Source organism: Fistularia commersonii, chromosome 2 (assembly GCF_037954325.1).
Source record: "Fistularia commersonii isolate RoL2024-O1a breed Wild chromosome 2, RoL_Fcom_v1.0, whole genome shotgun sequence".
NCBI lineage: Eukaryota > Metazoa > Chordata > Actinopteri > Syngnathiformes > Fistulariidae > Fistularia > Fistularia commersonii.
The window spans coordinates 2,046,459-2,067,838 of NC_141285.1; the positions used below are offsets into that span (position 1 = coordinate 2,046,459).

Sequence of the window (21,380 nt, forward strand, 5' to 3'; positions counted from 1 at the left end):
AAACGCTCTGGAGTGACAAAAGCACCTTGCAGGGCCCAAAAGGCAGCGGAAGATGCTATCTATGGCAGATAAAGTTAAACTTCTGGACATGCTAAGGGAAGCTAAAAGCTATGCGGCTGTAGGTCGGCATTACGGAATCAATGAATCTTCTGTTCATTCCATAAAGACGGAAGAAAAAAACATAAGGACGACAGCAGCAATGTATAATAGAGTATTTGATTGTATAATAATTGTAAAAAAAATAAAGGTTTCTACTATGCCTATCACGGGTTCTTTTTGGAACGTAACCCCCGCGAAAACAAGGGTATACTGTACAGTGAAATTCCTACTTTGCTGTCCGCAGCGCACTGGAATATGTACTGGTAGAAAAAGGTACATATTGCTATAAATATGATTATAGATACGAAAAGCCCAGTGAGATGCAGGACGTCAGAGACCCGATACTTCAGGGTTCCCTGAAGTTAATTTCCAGGACTTTTTCGGCTGCTGCAGGAGGACACGTTATCAGGTCATACATGAATACACAACTCTGCACCACCGGTGTTCTTTCTGACAGTTGCAGATGTACATGTGTTCGGTACATTTACTCACAATGACAACACGAATTCCTCTTCCACTCCCCCCAACAGGTCCGATTTAAAAGATGTGCAGTTTGTGGCTCTAACTCATCGAAGAAATATTCTATTGAAAGTCTGAAAATGCGCGCTTTTTTTTTTTGGAAGAAAAAGCGGTCCTTGCTGGGATCTGAAAAGTCGATATATCTAGTGACAATGTGAAATGAAAACCGTGCTCTGAGGTGACATGGAAAATCTGATTGGCTGGTAAATGATTCCAAATTATGGAGTGCTTTTCATTATGGAGTGCGATTCACCCATTCACGCTCCGATGAAGGAAAAGCTAAGCTAAGCTAAGCAATGCAAAGCGCTAACTTTATTATCCAGAACAACCTGGGGTTCAGTGCTTCACCCCAGTCCACTCTGACATGCAGACAGAGTCTGGAACCACTGACCCTCCGATTCCGGGGGGTCGCCTTGCCGCGTAAATGTAATCGCAACACTTCTTAAGAAATCCACGCTGGCAAATGTTCAGTGGGAAGAAAAACGGCGAGAATCACTTCAGAGGTGAGTGACATTGAGTTTCTTGGAGCACAAATTTTCTATGCACATTCGAATGACCACATTGTTGTTTAACCACTGCTGTTGTGGATAACGCTAGAAATGGAATGTGAAAAAAGTGTGTGTGCGTGCACACACTAGGGAGGTGTGCACCAGAGATGTGCCATTAAAAGAAAAAAAGTATTTATTCAAGGCTGTGCAGCCAAAGGGTGATCTGTGAGAGACTCCCAACTATTTACAACTTCACTGAATTCCACACATTCTTACTAAACTATGCCTTTATTTGAATGGAAGTTCCTACTAAAATAAGATATAATTATGCAATTATATATATAGTTATAAAATAATTTGTCAATGTGTGTGTGAAACTCAAAGGGCTGCGGGATGAATCAGACCTGCAACATAATTTAAAGTGTCCTAAAAGACATTTGATTATATTAAAATTAAAGTCTACGCTGCTTAAAAGCAGACGTGTTTAGCGGGGAGGAACGTCGGCCAATTCCTGGCTGCAGATGATATCGGGCCTGCTAATCATTTGAGCATTTAAAACAGAAATAAATGTCAGCGGACGCCAACTTTGTCGCCGAAAATATTCAAGACGGCAACGTGCTTCAGTCATATGGAAGATCTCGGTTCCTGTGCATTAAGTATAATTTTTCTCCATCCATTCCACCCTGCCCGCACCGCATTAGTTTTTTTACCTCTTTTGTTTACATCTTGCTGTTTGTTAACCCAAAAGATTTAAACTCTTGCATCTTCCTCATCTCCTCTCCATCACACTTCTTGCTGAGATTGCACGACAATTGCCAAAACAGTCCTGGACTAACTCGGAAAATTCATGCACTGTCTGTTTACTTTTTCAATTTGTACCCTTTCAATTCTTATTTAAGACATGCTTCATTTGCACAACCTTTGTTGGCCACGGCACAACAGTTGACAAACTGGAATATAGTCCCATCTTCATTGATAGATTTGTAAATATATATTAAAATGCTGTATTTAATTGTGTACTATTTATTGTATACTTATATTATACCATCTGCCATTCACTTTGGACGGCAAAGACAGAAATTCTTGGTGCAGGGAAAAATGTTTCCTTACTGAGTATATGACATAAACCCTTTGAATACTTAAATCCTAAAATGTGCCTAAAGTTGCTAATACAACCTGAAAATGCGCTTTTTGTAAAGCCTTTGTGTTCAAGTTGATGAACAGATGAAAGAATGGGCACAATTGGTGACCTTTATCCTATTTCTCAGGTCTTAAATTCTTGAATCAAATTATTTATTGGCGTTTTTTTAAATAACAAATTTGTTTTATTTTGTCAGAAGCAGCTCACCCATTGGTCGGTGTGAATTAAATGTTGGAAATGTTTCGAAGGTACCTAACGGGGAGAATGAAATAATAAAATCAAATGTATGAGGGAAAACATGGCAAAAGAAAAAAAAAAAAGCGTCATTTTTCATTTTCAGGCTGAGTCATTGAAAATCCTGAAATTCAGTTCAGCCTCCCCAAGCAGGTTTGGAGAGGCATTTATCGCAGATATATAATTATCTAACAGCTAATGACCTGAGAAGTTGCAATGCATGCATCCACCCCTGCCATCTGTCAACTGGATGCTGCACATCCAGTTTTGGCCAAATTGCTAAAATGCCTACGACAACAATGTAACCTTTTCACTGTTACGAAACAAGACGACAAAGTTTCTCCCTGCTGGACGTCTTTGAATACTAGAACATGTTGGATAATCATTTGCGGAAAGTTACTTTTTGAATTGAGTTCTCCGAAAGGGAACAATAAAAAAAAAAAATCAAATATATATAGAGATTTGCAGGATATTAGTCATATATTCATACCCTTGGATTTGGAGTTAAATAATGGTATTACAAACTTCAAATAGTTGGACTATCCACCATATCAAGAATTAATTGTGAAACAAAGCTTGTGGAGAGCAGTTGTACTTTATATTCAGAATTTTGCAGGGTCAAAGACGGTGGTTGGTCATGTTGACACTCCTAAATACCAGGCTCGGTATGCTAGGTTTTCTCACAGAACAAAAGACGTGTTGGAATAAATGCAAAGGGAAGGAGATTCCAAATGACTGCAAAAAACATTGAACAAAAGTGATCCGACTTTTCAGCTTCCTTGGGCTTATTGGAGGCTGCCCTGCATGGGAAGCATACCGGAGTTCTGCTGGGAGACTGCCGGGTTTTCCGATTGGCACAAACGCCATAATATCGGGAAAGCTCTGACAAAAGAGTCATTGATGACTTGGCGGTATGATAAGATTTTGTGAGTTGGACACTTAGGTGATGATATTAGCACAACTGCTAACCGGTTGCCATCTGGTGGTAAGTTGGTTAAGGTGGCAAGATAGTCTGTAAGACAGACCGGACAGCTGCTGGGGAACTGATAACATTTGGCGGAGGACCCTGACGGCAACTTCCTCAATTCACACTGCTGGATGGATTCTCAGAGATGCCAGGGACATGGAATCTGAAGAAGCCATGTTTAGGGCCTCTATTGTAGAACCTGCTTCCTGTTGTCAGAAGGTCATTGGGAGGGACTGGTTGAAAAAGGAGGATGTCAAACATGAGCAGGAAGCCTTTTGGGAGTTGTTGTCCCAGGGATATTCTAAGGCATTCAAGAGTACTGAAGGGGCAGGACTGCTGTTTCAGTGATTTGGGGGCAAAAGTCCACATGAGGAAGGGGTTGGTTGAGTTATTATCGGACTTTTTTGGCGGTTCAAGGTAAACGGTGGAGATTTTTCTAGAATCATAGATTGGGGGGGTTGGCCTGAGCTGTTTAGAGCAGGGGAGGGGACCTGTTCACCTCAACTGGGAACCACTGAGGATGTTGGAAAAGCATTTCCTTGAAGTCGTACACCCGCTGGAAATGGAGGATGCAGAGCGAGATGCCTCCAGCAAGCCTCATATCAGGTTTAATATGGAGACAGTCAAGAAGCTCCTCAGTAGAAAGGCATCAGGTCAGATTGGACCAGATATGCTGGATATTGTGGAAGGACTTTGCTGAGATTCTTCTTCAATATCAGATAATTGGGCAGGATGATTGGCCTAGTTATTAAAAGGGGAGACCGAAGGTTGTGTTTTAGCTCTAGGGACCTCCCTGGTGAGTTGACACCAAGGTAAAGGGAAGGAGCGTCCAGCTGATTGTCAAGCCTTCGATTGAAGGGGAGCAACGCAGATTCCATCTAGCCTGTAGAACAGCGTAGGATCATTGAGATCCTGGATGGTCCACTCCTACCAACAACATGAACGTGCATGAAATTGGCCTGAAACCAACATCTAGTCTCTGTACAAACCCTGCAAGAGCCGAGTCCACCATCTTGGTAGAACACAAAAAGTACTTGCAGGGGGTTTTGGGTAAATCGAATCATCCGGTTGGTCTGATTCCCTACATTACTTCCACGACAGTCATTTGCCGGCTAACGTGAAGCTGTTGGGACCACACCTCCGAGTCAGACGTATGGTCTGATCGCAGAAAACGGTGAATTGCCCTTTTCAGGGAGGGACTTATTGCACCAAGATGGAAGAGGCAGGGTAGCTGAAGCGTGCCAGGTCATGTCCAGGGCTGAGGGGATGATAAAGTGTGATATTAACAGGCGGAGTGATGCAGCAACAGGATATGTCCGGTGTGTTTGGAGAAGGAGCCGGAAGGAGAAGGAGGAAGCCATTTGTATTGCAACTCTCACCTGTGGTAATTAACTTCGACTGAAAGATCGATCTTAATGACGACATGACTTTTACCATGAGGGCGCCTGGGCTTGTGATGAAACAGTGACAAAAAAAACCACATGCAGCGAGAGGATTGTCCAAAAACCCACCATATCGTAGTTTGAAATACATCAAATGCAAAACGCCATCGATCGAGTCAAGTGCATCAAGCTCGGTTCGATGAACCCGCCGAACAGAGTCGCCTTCTCGTCTCGGTAACAAAAATAAGCAGGAAATCAATTTTAATATATTCAGATGCCCTTTAGTCATTTTTAATATGCATGAGAGAATCTGCTTGCTTAAAGGATGCAGGGAAGAAAAAAATATATAAATCACATACCAAATATTCCAGGCGATGTTCATCATATTGGTCCTGCCGGATGAAGAGAAATCACAAGTCACATGTTTCAAACTTTTACAACATTAATTCATATATTTGACTAATTGCATTTTAGTAATGGACTAAGCAGAGAACACACTGTGTTTGTACAATCATATAACGTACATGCATACTCATTAAAATGTAAGACAAACAATGCAGTCAGGACTGATGAAGTCACAGTGGTTGAGCAAATTGTATTTATGGGAATTTTTGATCACGGTGCTGCTGTCAACCCAATCTGCCATTTTTCCAGAGGGTGTTGGCTCGCAGAGGCGGAAGCCTGACCAGACGCCCAGACTTTTCTCTCCAGAGGCGTCCAAGGAACCGCGCTACATCGAACGCCTACCGTGAAGCTTCTCAGGCTACATCTAAAGGGAGTGCCCTGACACTGCAGAGGACTAATTACAGGCACTGGTATCTATGAGCTTGTTCGGTCAGGTGAGGGTAAGAATGTAGATCAACAAATAAATAAGGAGCTGCGCATTTCTTCACATGACTGCGCAATCGCCGGGAAGGACACGGACACAAAACTGTAGTGACGGATGCCGGAAGTGTGGAGAGAGTCATCCGAAGAGCTGACGAAAGGGGAACATGAGACCGAAGAGTTGAAGATGGGACCGTCGTGGACCAATGAAGCGGCAGAGATTAGTAAAGGTGAAATGAGGAGGGCATGGAAGAGGCAGTCGGCCCTGACGATGTCCCTGCGGAGGTGCGGAAATGACTAGGAAAGGCGACTGAACAGCGTTTGATTTGATCCTTCAACAAGATCTTGCAGTGACAGGATGCCGGGGGGGATGGTGCGAAATTGCGGTAACTACAGAGAAATAAAAGTTGATGAGCCATACTATTAAGTTGAAGGGAAGGAGAAGTGAAAGTTAGACTGACGGCAGAGGTGAACATTTGTGTGAAGCAGTGCGATTTTATGACGAGAAAAAGTACAACATATGCAGTATCTGCTTTGAGAAGATTGGCAAAGAAGTACAGAGGGAGCCGCATTGTGTCTTTCCATACTGCTGAAAAAAATAAAGGGAACACTTGAACAACACAATGTAACTCCAAGTCAATCCCACTTGTGTGAAATCATAGTGTCCACTCAGGAAGCAACACACATTCATTTGGACTTGTTTTAAGGACATTACATCAAAGTTGGATCAGCCTGGAGTTTGTTTTTACACTTTAATTTTGAGTGTGATTCCTAATCCAGACCTCCATGGGTTGATACAATTGATTTCCATTGATCATTTTTGTGTGATTTTGTTGTCAGCACATTCAACTGTGTAAAGAGCAAAGTATTTCATAAGAATATTTCATTCATTTAGATCAAGGATGTGTTTTTTAAGTGTTCCCTTTATTTTTTTTGAGCAGTGCAGATCTTGAAACAAAAAGGGGGGAAAGAGAGAGGACGTTTACGGACGACATTGTGATCTGAGATCGATCAACACAGATTGTTTATGAATGAAAGCGGCCCGACGGTGAGGCGCGGCAGCAGGGAGTAATAGCAAAAAAAAGGTGGAGGATTTTTAGACTTGTGTCGAGGATGTGGAGTGTGGAAAAGTGAAGAAACTGGCGCAAGCAGAAGAAGAGAAGATCCGATGCGCGGTGAAACAGTATCAGGCGGTGAGACAAGCGATGTATGGTTCGGAGACGGCGACACTGAGGAAAGGACACCAAGGAGTGGTTGTGAAAACGTTATGAGTCCATCAGACAAACAAGACATGTTTTGGAGATAAAACGAAAGATCCCGCACTTCGAATTTATTGGTAAGAGGATGCAGAGGAAGGAACTATCAGAAGAGGAAGACCAAAGGGGAGATTTATCGAGGGTTGTGAAAGAGGACATCAAACTAGTTTTTGTGAGAAAAGAGGATTCGCGGCGGTGACCTCTGAAGTGAAGGAAAAGCAGCAGCGGGAGCGGAGCTGTGTTTATGATCGAGGAAACAAGTATTATGGATGAGCGGGATCAGTGCATTTGGTCCGTCGTACCAGCCGGGGCGCAGAATCTCCTACTGTTTTTGTACGAAAGGAGAGACGGCGAGGAGGACGAACAACTATTTTCGCTGCTCAACTTGACCAGGCCGGCAGATCTGCCGGTAACGTCGGCCGACGAAACACGAGAGACCGCCGTGACCATTTGCGATCCGAGCAATGGTTGGAAAGTAATGTTTCGCGGCTGCCATCCAGCGAGACGTGTTATCACTGCACAGAGAGACCGCGATAGCTGGCGAGTGCATCTGTTAAGAAGTCACTATCACTGTCCGATCTACAGTATGTTCACCACATGTTCAGTCGATGCTTGTGAAAAGCTGACTTTTTAACTCGTCGCAGGAACTAAATGCAGTTTTTTTTTTAAATTGCATTATACATGATCCTATTGTACGAGGCGGCTATAAGCTAATCTACTATGTAAGTGGCGAACAGCAAAGGCGAACCTTGATGTTGTGTTTTTTTTTTTTCTTTTGCAAGAAGAAAAAAAAAAATTTGAGCAGCACCACATCCTCTCCTGCATCTGAAATCGCCAAAACCAGCACACAAACCAGAGGTAAATCGACCGAAAGGTGAGTCCGACCACGACGGACGGCTTCCTCTGATGTCAACGTGAGAATGCAAGCAGACCGAACAGCATTCTGTGGTTTCTGGATCAGTGTAGAAGAGGTGTTTTCTTTAGATCTCTTAACCACACATCAAAGTTCACCTGCCTCAAGGCCACAAAAATGGACGGACCAGTAATTCCACTGAAAACAATCCGACCAAGTGTGACGGATTGATACGGAGCTGTACACAAAAACCAACAGGAGAGGTTTTGGCGAGAAGCTCTTCGACAGGCCAAACTGGTTACAATCTACTTCTACTGAAGTTCCTATTTCCTTATACCATAAAATACTTCTCTATTTAGATTTGAAACGTATACTTCAACCCCATGAAAATATGGGCAAAAATTCACTGCGTGAGTATTCTCGGATGTACTTGGGAGTTCGCCATCTGAATACCAGACGAAAATCTGAGATTTCAGACAATTTTCTGAGGAAGAGGAACTAAAAGGCACCGCATGACTCGACAACTGCTTTAAAAAAAAGTGATGTGATTGTAAGAGTAATCTAGTGTTAGACAATCTACACAATAGAAAATTCAGACCTTTGTTAACCGTCATCTACATTAATACAACAACCGCATTCAATCTAGTTTTGGCAAAATAACTCGAGCGTCGACATACCAAGTCATCTCGAATGAGTGATGAAACGTATTCGAAAAACACACTCAGCAGAACAGCAGAACTAGAGACGTGTCAAACCAAACGTGTTTCCAATCATCTAGTGTCAATTCTGCTCAGCTCTTGCAAACTATTGCCTCAGTTTACTGTGTTTGGTTGACAGGAGAGGCTCGGTCTGGTCTTCTGCAGCCCGTCAGCTTCAAGGCCTGCTGCGTACCTCGGTTGTGACGAGTGGTTTTTTGTGTTACCTCTGACATCAACAAGGCATTTAACGACAAAGAACTGCCACTCGGCGGATGCCTTCTATTTTTCCAGACCATTCTCTGCAAACCCTGGAGATAGTCGAGCGAGGAAACCCTCAGTAGATCAGCAGTTTCTTTACAACTCACACCAGTTCGTCTGACACCAAGTTTGACACCATTCTCACACATCACTTGGACTTCAGCAGGCCAGCTCGACCATGTCTACATGCTTAAATACATTAAAATGCTGCCACAGGATTGTCTCTTCATTAACAAGCAGTAGAACAGGTGTATCCATGAGCGTCCGTGTTTATATATTCACACATATTTGCACACGCAGAACAGACACAATGAATAACGGTTTGGCTTTGCAGCTGTCTTGTTACTTTTTTTTACCCAGATAGGATTTCTATTTGCTTTGCACACAGAATTAAGAGAAAAGGGCTATTTGCACAGAATATCAGCCGGATGATGCCACTGTAAACACAGATCTTCTTTCCACAGGTTAATCATTCTTTGACAGCATCTGAACCACGTGACGTCAGGTACACAATACTGTGCTGCCCCTGCTTAAGCAACACAATAGTGACAATCTAATGCTCCCCGGTATGCGTTTACCTGTCATATAGGCTCACATATCGGTATCATCACACCGAAGCACCAGACTATTGTGAAAGCGAAGAGCTGAGAAACAGCATTAGGGAAAGAGGGCAACTTATTTGTTGCATCTGCCAGCCGTGGAATAGTGCTAGCATGCTAACAGCTAAGTAAACTCAAGTCACCTTATGCACTGGCGAATGTTAGCATCGCTAACGCCAGGTTTCGGGAGGAGCAGCGTGGTAATGCAACTCGAACCGGTTAAAAGTCCCCTGACCCCAAATTCCTTTTCGTCTGGACGTATTTCAGCAGATCCGCGGATGTTGCCATCTGATACCCAGGGCTGCATAGACTGGACTGGGACCTGCAGGGAGGACCAGCAGCTAGCGGCTAGGGATGCGAAGGCTACTAACAGGACTCAGCAGCGGAAAAAGGATCCCGGTTTTTGAGACAATGACACAATTTATGAAATCTGTCAGTAAGTTCAGATTTACCAGTTGTTGTTCACACAAGACATCAATCCCGACAGGAGTAAGCGGGCCAAAGTAGCGTCAGCATTTGAAGTGTAAACTAAAGTTCAGTGCACCGTTACTCATTCCGCCATCTTGGTTCTGCTGGAACCCCGGTCTCATCCAAGTATTCCAGTCCGGGGGGGTGGAGTGGCGGAAGTTTGGAACCCAAAAGTACACAAATTTATCACTTTTTACCCATCTTACTCAAAAAAAAATCATTTTAATTACTGAAAGAGATAACAACGTTTGACCGCCTTGTAATAGTTGTCGGTGAATTGTAATTCCTCATTCTTGTGAAATAATTCCCCCCACCAACAAACAGCAGGTCGAGAGACGCTTTCCAAACCTCGCGTGAATTCGTGGGATTTTGCAGATGTGCACCGTGTGAGTGGGATGATGACGTTATAACTGGAGGAACATTCATACATTCATGACGGCTTGCTTTTCGACACCTGTGCAATATCATGTTAGTAAACATGCAAAATCTGGAGGAAAAAAAAAACAACCCTACACCTTTTACAACCTACCTATAACCAAAAAGTTTGTTTACAAGTGGATGATTTTGTATTACTGTTGCTTTTGCATGATATCCTTCACATTTCTTTGTGATTATTCATCATTACCATTCATCTCAAAACCACTTGGCCCTGTGCGGAGGATGGTTTTAACTGGGATTGAATGGGTGTTGAGCCCGTGCCACCTTTATATTAAATGGTAAGAAGCTAAAACTTTTAGGAACCCTTGCAAGAAGGTCTCCCAACAGCTGCAAGCGACTGTAACACACAGTTCTTTTGTTCCAAATCATGGCTTAAATACAAATTCTGTGCAACCGGTCTGTATCTAACTGAAGTGTGCTTTGTTTGTTTTACTGTTTTCTTTTCTGCGGGTGTTCTTGCCCTTGTTTTTTTTTTTTTAGTTCAAGTATCAGCTGTCAAATATACAGTACTGACAGCTTGTAATTTTATGATCAGAATGGGTCATCAGTTAGCATTTTAATTGGGTTAATCATGATGATAAGCGGAATGTCTTTTCACAAAACAGCCCTGTCTGGTTTTAATGAATTAATCATATGAAACGAAGAGAATGTGTCGAAACCACACACCTTAAACCCAACCCATAACCAGACATGCACCTTTTAATGTTTCTTTTTTTAAAATTAGTTGTCATCTTAGCATTTGCCAGTTACCACGTCGATCGATTAGACTTCACCGAATCGCGTCGTGCAGCAACATCTTCCAAATGGAGGCTGTCAATCACGACCAACTGCTCATGGATCTCGTCGTGGCAACGTGACGTTTGTTTTCTTTTCGAAGATCTCTCACCCGTGAGGCTTCTTCAGTTCTAATTTGGGTTGACCAAGGTCTTTGTCTTACCTTTTGCATTGCATTCTCACCAAACGATGCCAAATTCACATTATCCGTTCTCACTCAACATGAACATGGCCAACCCAGATGGCAACGGTTGTGCACCAGAAACCTCCAAAAGTCAGAACTGAAGAAGATTCTCGGTCCTGCACCACTGAAACGTCTTCAAAAGGAGGCGCAGTTGCCGGGACAAGATCTGACGAGGATTGCGCGGTCATGACCTCAAATGATGTCGTTCTACTCATAACAGTAGCGCTGACAGTTAAAATAGGCCCGGTGATGTGATCTAATAACTGGTTTAATACCTTTAAGTGGTCACTGACGCAGGGGATCAAGCCACTGGGAATCTGTAAAACCAGAGAGCCCGAGGATTGGGAGCGTAAAATGACGAGAATTTCCTTGACAAATCGCTTGCTGAAACTCTGCAGAAATAAGCTGAAAGGCATCAAAGCACGTGACGACACATCAGAAAGTATATACTAAAGTTAACAAATAAAAATGCAAAAAGGACCAGCTGAGAATCCCTACACTGTCAGTTATGATTGGCGATAAAATGAAATAGCAACACAAACATTATAATCTTGTCTAGTGTACATAAATGCAAACAAAGCACAGGAGGAAAAAAAAAAACAGGAAATTCAGAACCACTGAGCATATTTTGAATAATTCAACGTTCATATTTGACAGATGATCAACAATGCCGTCAGACCAGTTGTTACCTGGGAGGGGAAAGTGGATTCCGCCAACCCGCTGTCGTGATGCAACTCCTTTAATTTGAACAAACCTGCAAACGACAAGAGGATCGACAGAACTGAGAATCGCTGGTCTGTTATTTAAATTAAAAACGATTGACGGAAAGTGAAAGAGGCACAACGAACAAATGATGCTGTTTTGAAATATCTTTATTAAGTAAACTCTATGCTTTTAGTATTGCTTTTCTCTCTCTCTCTCTTTCATTCTTTCTTTTTTTTTCTTTTTTTTTTTTTTAAATGGTATTCACTCTAAATTAGAACATTTTGCAATCACCACATATAGAACTTTTTCAAATCGAGCTACAGTTTTTGAAGGAATACAAAAATATCACAGTACATTTTCTACAAAGTCACCTTCACCTGTGGATTCCAGAGCCAGTCAGAAGAAGAGCAGCTGCCTGGACAGAGGGAGTGTTACAGCACCGTGGTCGGTCACCTGCCAGATGTTTCTTCAGGGCTGGCTGGGTAGAGTTCTGCGGGAAGGTCGGCGACCTCTGTCCCGACTCAAGACGGGTTTGACTCTCGGCCGCGTGGACTTGAACATTTTTAAGAAGAAAAAACAGAGGCCTTGTCGAAATCCCCCCCCCCCCCCCCGACTCGGGAAAGAAGTGCGGGTTTGTACGGAAAAGATGCGTGACACGTTGTATTCCGCTCGGTGCGCCTCATTCCCACATCGGATGGGATGAATCTGCAAATCTTTCCACCGGGAGGATTTTTTTTTTTACCCCCCCCCCCCCCGCCTGTTTTAAGGATCGAACGAAAACACTAAAAATCGTGGGTGACTATCGAAATTTACAGGTCTACCTGTGGAATTGAGCTCCATCCTTTTTTTAATTAACAGCACTATTCCCACTAAATTAAGATTAATTCAGCAATAAAAAGCTAAAGCACAAGTGTGAAATAATCTGAGAATGCTGGAAATAGTGCATTTTTTATTTTATTAGAGTATTTTCTTTTTTTTTTATATATATCTTACTCAAAAGTCAGATAATTCAAACAAGGCAGGTATTTACTTCAGGGTTTTTTCGTGTGTGTGTGTGTGTGTTTTTTTTTTTTTTTTAACTATTTGCCGAGAATTAACCTTTTCGAGTAAAGCTGCACTAAAGTGAATCTGCGTCGCTTCCACAGTGAGACTCGTCAAATCGGATTAGACATACAAGTTACTCTTTGTGCAAATGTTCTTTATGGGACGCTGAGAAAAGAGGATGACAATTATTTGTTTAGTTATAAAAAAAAAAAAAAAAAAAAACGAAACAAAAGAGCACATCCACTCCGAGCCGCTACCAAGCGAGGAGGCGTTTCGGATCTGCCGGGCGTCTCGTAAACAGCGGCGGCTCGGAGTGGACGTGCAGCCGTTGCTGTTTATTTGTCTGACAGACCGGCAACCTCTGTGACGTGGCTAGTTTGTCTCCACAGCGTCTGATAAAGAGCAACACACAGCTGCTTCCCTGAGCCGTTGGTCAAGGGAAACCCCCTTCCATTGTCTGATGTAAATGGAGAGCGATTTTACTGTTATTTATCTAAAGATTTTTGCCTCTCTCACAGCTTTACTCGCTAATTTAAAAAAAAAAAAAAAAAAAAAAAAAAAACAGAAAAAAAAAAAAAAGTAATGGACTTTCTGTTAAGAAAAGTAAAATGTAGAAAAGAGATTTTCAATAGGTAAAGAAAATCTAAATATCTCCTCCGGGGGCCGGTTCGTCCCTGGTGTTTGCGGTGTTGGGGTTTAAACGGCGGCCTCTGTAAACGCCGTGACGAACGTCCCGTTTGCCGTTTTTTTTTTCCCAGCCCGCTCTGTCACCATCGCCGAGGTCAGCTGAAATGCAAATATGGATCCACACGACGACGGCAGCGCCGTTACCTTCCCTCTGCTCTGCGCCCGAGTCGTATTCTATACAAAGTATCAAAAAAGATGAACTGAAAAATCCTCACCCGTCCTGATATATAATGTCATTTCTAATATTAAACTCTCTCTCTGTGTCACACGCTGTGAGGTGAAGTGTTTGGTGAGCTCTGGACAGGAATGTTGCAGCATGACTCGCTCAGTGGTTTCAGTCGGAACGGGAAAACTACAAAAAGGCCGAGGATGGAGGGCGAGATCCCCTTTAAAAGTCAGTTCGGAGGGGACGCGAAAGGGGGGGGAGGATGACGCGGGAGGCGACGGAAGAGTGGGAGCGGTCGGTCGGTCGGTCGGTCGGTCGAACAGGAGGACGAACGTAAAGTCTTGGTGCGTGACGGGGTTCGATTGTACTGCCGGGCGGGGAGGCCTCGGTAGCAGGAGCGTGGGGGCTCAGTGCAGTGGCAGTAGTGATGCTGGATGTCGGAGGAACTGGGGGGGGCGAGGGAGGAGGGGAGTCGGGGCTCCGGCGCTCAAGGGGAGAAGGTGGCCATCTCCAGGGAGATCCGCTGCCACAGCTCCTTGGTCTGCTTGCCTCGCTTCAGGTTCTGTAGCACGTCGTTGAACTGCATCATTCCCACCGGCGTCAGGCAGAAGGCGCCGCGGGCGCTGCGGATGATGTTGACGAAGTCGTCGTAGTCGGCCGGCGTCAGGTGGATGAGCCGGTGGTGGATGTACTGTGGGGGGGGCAGACAGATCCGTCGCAGGCCGAGAGGTGAGGGTTTGAGAACCACTTTTGCCTGGTTGGAATCTATCTTAAACTTGGTCTTTCTTTCCCATCATTTCATAGCATTCATCAATTCAATCTCATTATCTTCTTCTTTCGGCTTTTCCCTTCAGGTGTCGCCCCAGCGTATCAACCTTCTCCATCTAACCCTATTCTCTGTATCCACCAACCTTCATATCCTCTCTCAGGACGTCCATAAATCTTCTCTTTGGTCCAATTCCAGCATCCATCTACCGATATATTCTCTATCTCTCCTCTGTCCATGACCCAACCATCTCAGTCTGGCTTCTCTGACCTTCTCTCCAAGACATCTAACATGTGCTGTTCCTCTGATAGACTCATTCCTGATCCTCTCCATCCTGGTCACTCCCAAAGAGAACCTCAACACCTTCATCTCTGCAACCTCTAGTTCTGCCTCCTTTCCTTTCGTCATTGTAACTGTTTCCAGTCCATTTTCTGGTCTCACCACGGACTTGTACACCTTTTTCTTTCATTCTGGCTGATCGTCTTCTATCACATAGCACCCCTGATACTTTTCTCCACCCATTCCAACCACCTCTTTTCTACACTCTCCTACGCTGTGGACCGTTGACTCAAAGTACTTGAGCTCCAAGTTCTTGATCTCCACTCCCTGTCGCCTCACCGTTCCACCCTGGTTCCTCTCATTCACACACATATATTCTGTCTTGCTGCGACTAACTTTCATTCCTCTCCCTTCCAGAGCATACCTCCACCTCTCTAGATTTTCCTCCACCTGTTCCCTGCCTCACTACAGATCACAATGTCATCTGCAAACATCATGGTCCATGAAGATTCCTGTCTAACCTCATCTGTCAGCCTGTCTGTCACCACTGCAAACAAGAAGGGGCTCAGAGCTGATCCCTGATGGAGTCCCACCTCCACCTTGAACTTCTCTGCTACCCCTACAGCACACCGCACCACTGTCTCACAGCGAGCATACATGTCCTGCACCAGTCTAACATACTTCTCTGCCACTCCAGATTTCAATCCCGGAGCTCCTCTCTTGGCACCCAGTCATATGCTTTTTCTAGGTCTACAAAAACACAATGCAACTCCCTCTGGCCTTCTCTGTACTTCTCTATTAGAATTCTCAAAGCAAACACTGCATCTCTTCCTAGGCAATTAAATCTCAACATCGGTTGAGAAAATATTTCGACAAATTCTTGTGGAAAAGACCACTTCGATTTTCTTGGATTCAAAGAGTCTTAGAGGTCACACTGGAGGAACGAAAATGCGCTAATTTCCCCATCAGGTGTGTGGACCCTCACAACAGCGACCCCTGATGTGTGTGTGAATGTCAAATGTGTGTGTGTGTGTGTGTAAGCACCTGCAGGTAGGCCTGCTGGCAGCGCTGCACCAGCTGGTGAAAGGCGGGTGTTCGGAGATGAGCGTGAATGTGGGCGGGGTTGAGCCTCTGAAGGGCCTCCATGATGATCTCTTGCAGGACAAAGGGACTCAGGACGCCTTTAGCTGCTCCCACGCAGAACTGGTACACGTAGTTGACTCCTGTGCGGACGGAAAGGTATACATGCTAACGCGGCTTGAATCTGGGTCGTCTGTTTTACCAAATAGCGCGTCGTACGGACGATGAGAAGGATACAGATCTGCTGCATGATTGAAATCCGTCTGACAAGACAGCACGTCGGCTGGGGTTGAACAGCATTCTGGTCAGCAGACATGTTTTTCGCTGCATTTCGGGTTCTTTTTTTCTCTCAAGCCAACAAACAACAGTCGGGAAAGTTCAAAAGTCTGCGTTAAAAAAACCCGATGGTTCCAAAGACCACGGCAGATGAGCTCGAGCGCTTCAGAGCTTTATGAAAGGTGTGTGCTTCTAATGTCAGTGTGTGTGAAGACGTGTCTGTGTGCAAGAGTAACAAATACATCGAGGCCATGCAAGCGACGTTTTACGATGTTACGATTTCTGCGAGATAAAGCGAAATAAAGCCACAAAAATAAAGGGAGTCGCAGCAAGACAGAATATATGTGTGTGAATGAGAGGAGCTCGGGTGGAGCGGTGAGGCTACAGGGAGTGGAGATCAAGAAGCTGGAGGATCTCAGGTACTTGGGATCAACAGTCCAGAGCGTAGGAGAGTGTGGAAAAGAGGTGAAGAGACGGTCCAAGCAGGTTGGAATGGGTGGAGAAAAGTGTCAGGGGTACCAAGAGATAGAAGAACATCAGCCAGAAGAAAAGGAAAGGTGTACAAGACAGTGGTGAGACCAGCGATGATGTTTGGACTAGAAACTGTTCCAATGACCAAAAGACAGCAGGCAGAACTAGAGGTTGCAGAGATGAAGATGTTGAGGTTCTCTTTGGGAGTGACCAGGATGGAGAGGATCAGGAATGAGTCCATCAGAGGAGCAGCACATGTTAGATGTTTTGGAGAGAAGGTCAGAGAAGCCAGACTGAGATGGTTGGGTCATGGACAGAGGAGGGAGAGGGAATATATTGGTAGACGGATGCTGGAGTTGGAGCTGCCAGGCAAGAGGTCTGGAGGAAGACCAAAGAGAAGATTTATGGACGTAGTGAGAGAAGATATGAAGGTAGTTGGTGTGAGAGAGGAGGATCCAGAGAATAGGGTTTGTCAGAAAAACGCCACCGACCGAGAAGATTATCATCCAGAGTGAAAGCAAAGGTGGAGGAGATGGAGGTGAGACCAGAGATGCTGTATGGTTTGGAGACAGTAGCATTGAGGAGAAGACAGGAAGCAGAGCTAGAGGTCCTAGAGATGAAGATGCGGAGGTTCTCTTTGGGAGTGACCAGGATGGAGAGGATCAGGAATGAGTCCATCAGAGGAGCAGCACATGTTAGATGTTTGAGATGGTTTGGTTGGGTCATGTGAATATATTGGTAGACAGATGCTGGAATTTGAGGTCTAGAGGAAGACCGAAGAGGATATGAAGGTAGTTGGTGTGAGAGAGGAGGATCCAGAGAACAGGGTTAGATGGAGAAAGTTGACTCGCTGTGGCGACACCTGATGGGAAAAGCCGAAAGAAGAAGAAGAAGAAGAAGAAGAAGGAAGCCACGAGGCCGGACGGCATCCGCTGAAGCCGCCTTAAGATCATGTGTGTGTTTTCCACTCTCAGCCTCCGTCACGGCACTTTGCACACAACTCGGAGTATCACATTTACAAAAGATTCCTCAAACTCGGTGCTGACTACAAGCGGACTTTAAAAAGGTGTAAAAAGAGCTGACGCTGAAATGTCTCCTTATCATGTGAGTGATGTTAGTACATAAGCGAACCTGTGGTGTAAAACAGCAGGTCTTTGCAGCTTCCTAATACTTTCGATTCGCTTTTGATTCGAGCACAAGCGGTGACCCCGGTATCTCACCCAGGCGCGCCGCCAGTCCCAGCAGCCACTTGACGTCCTCGGTGTAGGGGGGGCTCCGGGAGAAGTTGTTCGGGTGATCGTTGTGGGCTCGTCTTCCCAGCATCTCCAGCGCCAGCATGCCTGGACACAAAGACGGGGGGGAAACGTGAACCCGCCGAGTCAAAACAACACCCCGGGTTACGGTCCCGGAAAATTTAAACTTTTCTCTTCGGCAAAGCAAATCGTGGAAAAACCCGCGTGGCTTCACAGGGCAAACGTGAGAAAGCGACGGGCGACTCGGGTTTTTGGACGCAGCTTACCAACTCTGTAGGCGGAGTGCAGGTAGTGCAGGCCCTGTTGGCTGATTGGCTGGCTGTGCTGTTCGTCCTCGGCGGGGAAAGGAGCGCTGACCAGCGAGCTGGGCTGGGACGAGAGCGAGGGGAGAGAAGCCCCCTGGATGGCCTGAATGGTGGGGCCGGAGTGGACGCTGCCCACTGCAAGACATCGCAGGCGGCGCATTGTTTAGTTCTACCTGGTGGGAAAACAAACCCAGCAAACGGGACACAACCAAAGCAACCATTCACACACACACACACACACACACACAGAGGCGCCGGCGGTCTTGACCTGCTACAGTGGTGCTGAGCGGCAGGCCGGTCTCAGTGTGATACGGGTGGACGGCGATCTGAGTCATCGACGGGACGGGGACGCCCGGGAAGGTGACGGCGGTGGCGGCCAGAGGAGGCTGGGGGCCGGCGGCGACAGAGAAGGGGTACTGGGCACCGATGAAGGCCGGGTGCATTCCCTGGTGAGACCGCACGCACACACACACACGCGTGTGTGACAATTTGATCTTTTTATTTCACGCCGAGAGACAAGTCGGTGGGAATAATCGTGTAACGGTGACCGATTTCTTTTTCCATTTTTTTTCCGGGCTCTCGACTCGAAGGCATCGGAAAGCGGATCATTTTTAGGAGGAACACCGGCGTCGCGCTGATACGGATCATATCAAGCTTATTTGTTTTCTAATGAACTTCGATATCGGAAAACTATAATACTATAATATAGGCATATATATATATATATATATATATGCTTATAAACTTATATACTTATATATTTATATATATACTTATGTATATATTATAAGTATATATATTACTTATACATATATATATGAGAGATGAGAACAACTTTATTTATCCTGAAGGAAATTGTTGTGCCAGAGTTTCAAGTAAAAACATAACAGTAATAGATAATAGTAGAAAGGAAGAAGAAGAAGAAATACAATTAAATATAAATTGTCTTATATATATATATACTGCTCAAAAAAATAAAGGGAACACTTAAAAAAACACATCCCAGATCTAAATGAATGAAATATTCTTATGAAATGCTTTGCTCTTTACACAGTTGAGTGTGCTGACAACAAAATCACACCAAAATGATCAATGGAAATCAATTGTATCAACCCATGGAGGTCTGGATTAGGAATCACATTCCAAATGAAAGTGTAAAAACAAACTCCAGGCTGATCCAACTTTGATGTAATGTCCTTAAAACAAGTCCAAATGAATCTGTGTTGCTTCCTGAGTGGACACTATGATTTCACACAAGTGGGATTGACTTGGAGTTACATTGTGTTGTTCAAGTGTTCCCTTTATTTTTTTCAGCAGTATATATATATATATATATATATATTATAAGTATATATATTACTTATATATATACTTATACTTATATATATATGCAAAATATAATATAATATAATATACTATACTATAATACGGTATAAAACTCAAATCTTTGTAGTTACAGTTAACTGTTAAGACAATTTATATTTCATTGTATTTCTTATTCTTCCTCCTTTCTACTGTTATCTATTACTGTTATGTTTTTACTTGAAACTCTGGCACAACAATTTCCTTCGGGATAAATAAAGTTGTTCTCACCTCATCTCATCTCAAAACGGCAATGTAATGAAATTGATTGAATAGTTCGGTTCCGCCTTCGGTACATTTGCCTTTTTTTTTTTTTCCCCATGCAACGATGACATCGACGACGCCGTCGACTCCAGATCGCGATACGCTAGCTCGGGCGTGAAAATTCCCGAATGAACCGCGCCGATCCCGACGGTCCATCGGCCGATGCGCCGCGGGGTCTGACCTGTGGGTAGGCGGTTCCCGACACAGAGAAGACGGCGGGGCGGGGGACGTGCTGCAGAGGGTGTCCCAGGTACTGAGGGGTGCAGACAGTGGGGAGATGGGCCTGGATGGTGGTGTAAGGGTGGAGGCCCTGAGTGTGGGGGTGTGCCATGGCCTGCCCTGGCATGGCGTGGGACTGGTACATGGTAGAGCCGACGGAGATGACCGGGACGACGGCCGCCGCGGTGACAGAGGCCGTGACCGCCGCCACCCCTCCAGATTCCATGTTGCCCCCGCTGTCGAGGACGCAGCTGGATTCTGGGGGTCTCCTTCCCGAGCCACCGTTAGCCCCGCAGCGACCGGAGGTCTCCCGCTGCTGGCCTGAGCCCCCTCCCACTGACTGCTCATACAGCCAGTACCACTGGTGGGCCACCTCGAACAGCACCTCGGGATACACCCCGCCGCCCTTCGCCGCCTCCTCCACGGCCATGCAGGCTTTCTCCAGCATCATGTTGTCCTGCAGCGGCACAAAGGACACGGGAGAAGGCATGAAATGAGTTCATTTGTCGCTTCGGTTTCATCCGTGGCGGGTGATTCGAGTCGACGCCGTGACGGGCCCGATACGGGAGGAATCTGGGCCGTATCCCGCCGGGATCGGGCGCCTCGAATTGAACCTGACATTTTGACGTGTCATGTGACGACCGTCGGCTTTCTCGCCCGGGGCGGCGTTTTAGAGGGAAAAAAAAAAAAAACATAAGGTAAATCCCCCGCCTTTCCTGTGTGTTATAGCGAGTAATTCACATTATGGATGTTGTCGTTTTTGTTTTATTTTGCATTCAGACAACGAGACACCGTGTTCCCGTGTCTGAAAGGGTAAACCTTGTGCTTTGCTGGAGAAGAACGGATGAGAGGCTGTTGAGTAATGGAAAGGATTTTTACATGTTGAGACATAACGGAGTTAAAAAAATAAATAAAAATACACAGCACATGCCGATGGCGATGATAAATCTGACTTGTTTCTGAGAGGGAAGCCATGTTTTTCAGGCCAGGGACCCCCAAAAACTGATGGAGGGAGGGAGCAGGAGCCCCCTGTTATATATGTTGAATAAAATTGGATTTTACACTAAACTGGGCTTAGTGGTATGTATAACCATAACATGTAAATGTGCACTTAATACCACGCTGTTCAAATAATACACAGATTCCTATTCATGCTTTTATTTCATACAGGGTGCTTGCGTCATTATTTATCCATTTCACTGGATTCAGGTGCCTCTAAAGGCGTGCATTTTTAGAAAAATAATCGAGGGGGTTTGAAAATAAAAACCTCCCGACGGAAGACCTCGGCTGTAACATATCAATACTGATGAATTCACAATA

General features: G+C 44.9%; 2 protein-coding genes across 3 annotated transcripts in view; both read right to left on the reverse strand.

Annotated features, from left to right (window-relative positions):
• The window catches only part of ndst2a (N-deacetylase/N-sulfotransferase (heparan glucosaminyl) 2a), a 31,463-nt gene extending 21,570 nt beyond the window's left edge, over positions 1-9,893 (reverse strand). Inside the window, exons 1-2 of the mRNA XM_086163983.1 lie at positions 9,772-9,893; positions 5,190-5,222 (exon numbers count right to left, since the gene is read on the reverse strand). The gene's annotated coding sequence lies outside the window, so the exon portion shown is untranslated. The remainder of the gene's footprint in view (positions 1-5,189; positions 5,223-9,771) is intronic.
• Positions 9,894-12,039: 2,146 nt separating this feature from the next.
• The window catches only part of zswim8 (zinc finger, SWIM-type containing 8), a 42,598-nt gene continuing 33,257 nt past the window's right edge, over positions 12,040-21,380 (reverse strand). For both annotated transcript variants that reach the window (XM_086164174.1, XM_086164167.1), the window contains exons 21-26: positions 20,023-20,517; positions 18,484-18,661; positions 18,177-18,350; positions 17,878-17,997; positions 15,875-16,053; positions 12,040-14,476 (exon numbers count right to left, since the gene is read on the reverse strand). In XM_086164174.1, coding sequence (XP_086020300.1) covers positions 14,273-14,476; positions 15,875-16,053; positions 17,878-17,997; positions 18,177-18,350; positions 18,484-18,661; positions 20,023-20,517 — 1,350 coding nt within the window. In that variant the 3' untranslated portion in view covers positions 12,040-14,272. The remainder of the gene's footprint in view (positions 14,477-15,874; positions 16,054-17,877; positions 17,998-18,176; positions 18,351-18,483; positions 18,662-20,022; positions 20,518-21,380) is intronic.